The 3,501-nt window shown below is 43.4% G+C and overlaps 1 protein-coding gene across 1 annotated transcript; it reads left to right on the top strand.

Moving 5' to 3' along the window:
• The first annotated feature begins 768 nt into the window (after nt 1-768).
• On the top strand, nt 769-2,361 carry LOC137266012 (probable G-protein coupled receptor No18). The gene has a single exon (XM_067801512.1). It carries the CDS (start codon nt 769-771, stop codon nt 2,359-2,361), a length of 1,593 nt encoding a protein of 530 aa, XP_067657613.1.
• Nucleotides 2,362-3,501: the final 1,140 nt, after the last annotated feature.

Genomic DNA, 3,501 nt, shown 5'->3' with positions numbered 1-3,501 from the left:
CGTTAAATAGTAATACCATGCCCGCGACAAACTGGGAATAAAACGTGATTAAAAGCTCCCCGCGTGAGTCAATGGCGTGATTCCGGTCATTGGACATGGAGCATTAGGAAGTATAACTCAGCCGTCTGGTGTACTAACGCCAACACAATTTCTTTTCAACAAATAGTGGTAATTCATTGACCATAGTGTTACTGTCCATTTCAGTAAGGAATCCGTGCACTCACTCCTTCCACGACAAATAAGGAAACTCGCTGAATCGCCTGACGAGCCCATCTCGCCCACGCGCGACCAAAGGTTTAGAATTGTAGTAACGTAGAGGCGATAAATGGTTCATGTCCATCATGTTGTGTACACGATCTCATTGATGATGTTTCCTAGCATTACCATGGCTGTATATCCCATTATTTCTTGTACGTATCACAAGCCAACGTCCCCAGCTTCCAGGAAGAATTTCGTGTGATATAAGAATTGACTCACTGTTCAAGATATGTCTTCTAACATTCCATTATCGTTTCTTTCAGAGCACGTCTTGAAGTTGAGATACTCTGACAGTTTTCCGCGAGCGGATCTTGTCTACAAAGCCACTTGAGACGCCTGGGATTCCTGGTCATAGATAAACGTACTACGTCCTTATATGGAAAGTCGGGAACTGCTGGTATACACTGTGTAGGCTTCCGTTGTGGCTGTGATGTCATCGGATGTGGTGGTTTATGGACTATATGCACTGATGTGTTAGATGCTCACTGCGATGTCGAACACGGACAAAGTATGACGCTTGATAATATGTCGCAGGAGACAATCCTGGTGGAGCTGCCAGAGTCTACCTCCGACTTGAACGACACCGGCAACAGTGACACCAGTGACTTCCTTAGCCACGCTATCACTAATGTTCTCATCACCATCTTCGCTTGCATCATCATCCTCGCAACCGTCATCGGTAACCTCATGGTTATTGCCGCTGTTCTTGTAGAGCGACGACTTCGGAAGGTGGGAAACACTTTCATCATCAACCTTGCTTTGAGCGACATCCTCGTCGGAACGCTTGTCACCCCGATGGCTTTGGCATACCAGCTGATCGGTGAGTGGAAGTTTGGACGCCCGTTCTGTGATTTCTGGATCTCTATGGATGTCATATGTTGTACGGCAAGTATTGCTAACTTGTGTGTAATCAGTTACGACAGATTTAATGCTATTACCCAACCACTGAGATACGCACGAAAGAGGACTTTCAAGAGAGCGATGATATCGACACTTTCAGTTTGGGGATATTCTGTGTTGATTGCTGTGCCCCCATTTCTAGGATGGCGGGAGAGTATTGATGACACGCAAATGAGTGAGTGCCAAATATCTCAAGATAAGGGGTATACCCTATATTCTACCATCGGTGCCTTCTATCTGCCATTGCTCTTCATGCTGTTTTCTTATATACGGATATACAGGGTGACAAGTAGAAGGACTCGGCAATGGCGGAGAGGACCTGGGTCCAGTAAAATGATAACGGAACGCCATAGTGACCAAGAGGCTGCGAATTTCAAACTTCTAAGTCTGAAAAATTCAAATGAGGTATGTCCCACTGCCACCAACGCTGAACAAACTGTTCAAGAAAAAAGTAGCTCAACTCCGGAATCACAGGTGCCTCCCCTCCCCACCTACGGGACATATGGACAAACAGATGCTGGTGAAATACCCTGCCCCCCACGGCTCCCTCTCTCAGGCCCTCACACCAGTTCCTCCCGCCCCCCTCGCTCAGCTTTCCCAAAGAAGTTGATACGTCAGATTTCAAACCTCCCTAGCAGCGACAGCAGTACAACTACTTCAACATCAACGACTGCGAGCTCAGAGACAACAGCGGACAGTTTTCTTGATAAGAGAGCTTCTATCAAAACCGCAATCCTACTGGAAAGAAAAGACTCAATGTTCAAGGTCTTCCAAGATTCAAACCCGAACTACAGAAAAAGCGTGACGTTCCTGATGCCAGCCCCAGTCCCAACCGATGGCAGCAGTGAAGAGAAGGATGTTTCTGTCGACGAAGTATCTCGGTACACAGTCCACATTAACAAAGACAATCGTCGTAAGAAAAAGAAAATTTCTGTGTCTCAAGAAAAAAGAGCTGCAAAAACCCTCAGTATAGTTATGGGGTGTTTCATCATCTGCTGGCTTCCATTCTTTTTAGTGGCCCTGATTGAACCTTTGTGTACTGACTGTGAACTTCATCCTTCTTTGGTGGGAGTTGTCCTCTGGATGGGTTATTGCAACTCAGCGCTCAATCCTATCATATACACATTCTTCAATAAAGACTTCCGTTACGCTTTCAAAAAGATGATAACTTGCGGCCAAAAGAAAACGGCTACTCTGTTATAAACTCTCAGCTTCTGTTCCTGAGGATCTTACTGATGCTGGTCCTTTGTTCTGGAAGTGACATTCCCACAAGCCAAATGGTTGCTCCCTCGACAGTGTGTGCCATGGTCATTTGTGTTGTGTTGTCAGTCACATGGATTAATATAACTCATTATCAAGAGGTCACGAAAGGAGATAACGACAGCGCTGACCTGTAAGGGAGAGAACTCTCAAGCCACCAATCCCTAAATGTACATTTGTCCTCTGTGTTTTATGTAAACTTGGAATACGGGTGTTAGCGAAGCTCGGTGACGAGGAATGATCTGATCTCAAAAGGCTGTGATTTTTGATGGACTGCTGTTGTTTTATGTCTTTGTAAGAAAACGATCGATAAGGAAAAGTTTGTACAAAGTTTATCTTTATTGCTAAATTATATATTCCAACTGACTGTTGCCAACTAGGATATCTCCTCGGTATATTCATGCTTGTAATTCTTGTGATAATGGCCTGCCATGAAAATTGTATAAACCTTCAGCTCGAAACGATTTTCGATGTTTGCAGTTCTTCGTATTTGGCTTCTTAATATATTGTTCTGATATATAAACATGGTATTTTCTCCATTATGGGGAAATACAGATCGAGTTAATGACTGAAAGAAGACACTCAAATGGCACTGAGAATTTGTGCGAAAATATTTCTTCCTTAAATTATGTTATATATCGTCATATTTCATGTACTATATGTACTAGCACATATAAGTCACGGGGGAAGATACCATGTACCACTATATGGAACAGTGTTGTTTTGGTACTGACCTGGAAATGTTACTTCAAACATATTGTGTGAATATCTGTATATCACCTTGTTAACCTGTTCCATAAGTACACCGCCGATACTGTCAAGTTACTACACAGTGTCTAATTAGTGTCCAAGCTGAATATAAATACTCATGCTGTCAGTACTAGTCTTGAAAGTTATACTACAAACGTGTGTTCGGTCCGCAGGTACGGATCAGTTTGTGATGAATCGGTCTGTTATGGAGCTGTTAGTTACGAATCTGTCTGTTATAAATCTGCTTGTTTCGGATCTGTAGATCTTGTGAATCACAGATTAGAAAGTTACGGATCTATGGGTCACTGATATGCTTGTTACGAGACTGTCGGT

Source organism: Haliotis asinina, chromosome 15 (genome assembly GCF_037392515.1).
Source record: "Haliotis asinina isolate JCU_RB_2024 chromosome 15, JCU_Hal_asi_v2, whole genome shotgun sequence".
In the NCBI taxonomy this organism is placed as follows: Eukaryota; Metazoa; Mollusca; class Gastropoda; order Lepetellida; family Haliotidae; genus Haliotis; species Haliotis asinina.
Note: the sequence above shows the minus strand (reverse complement) of the source record. Positions and strands in the feature narration are given on the sequence as shown.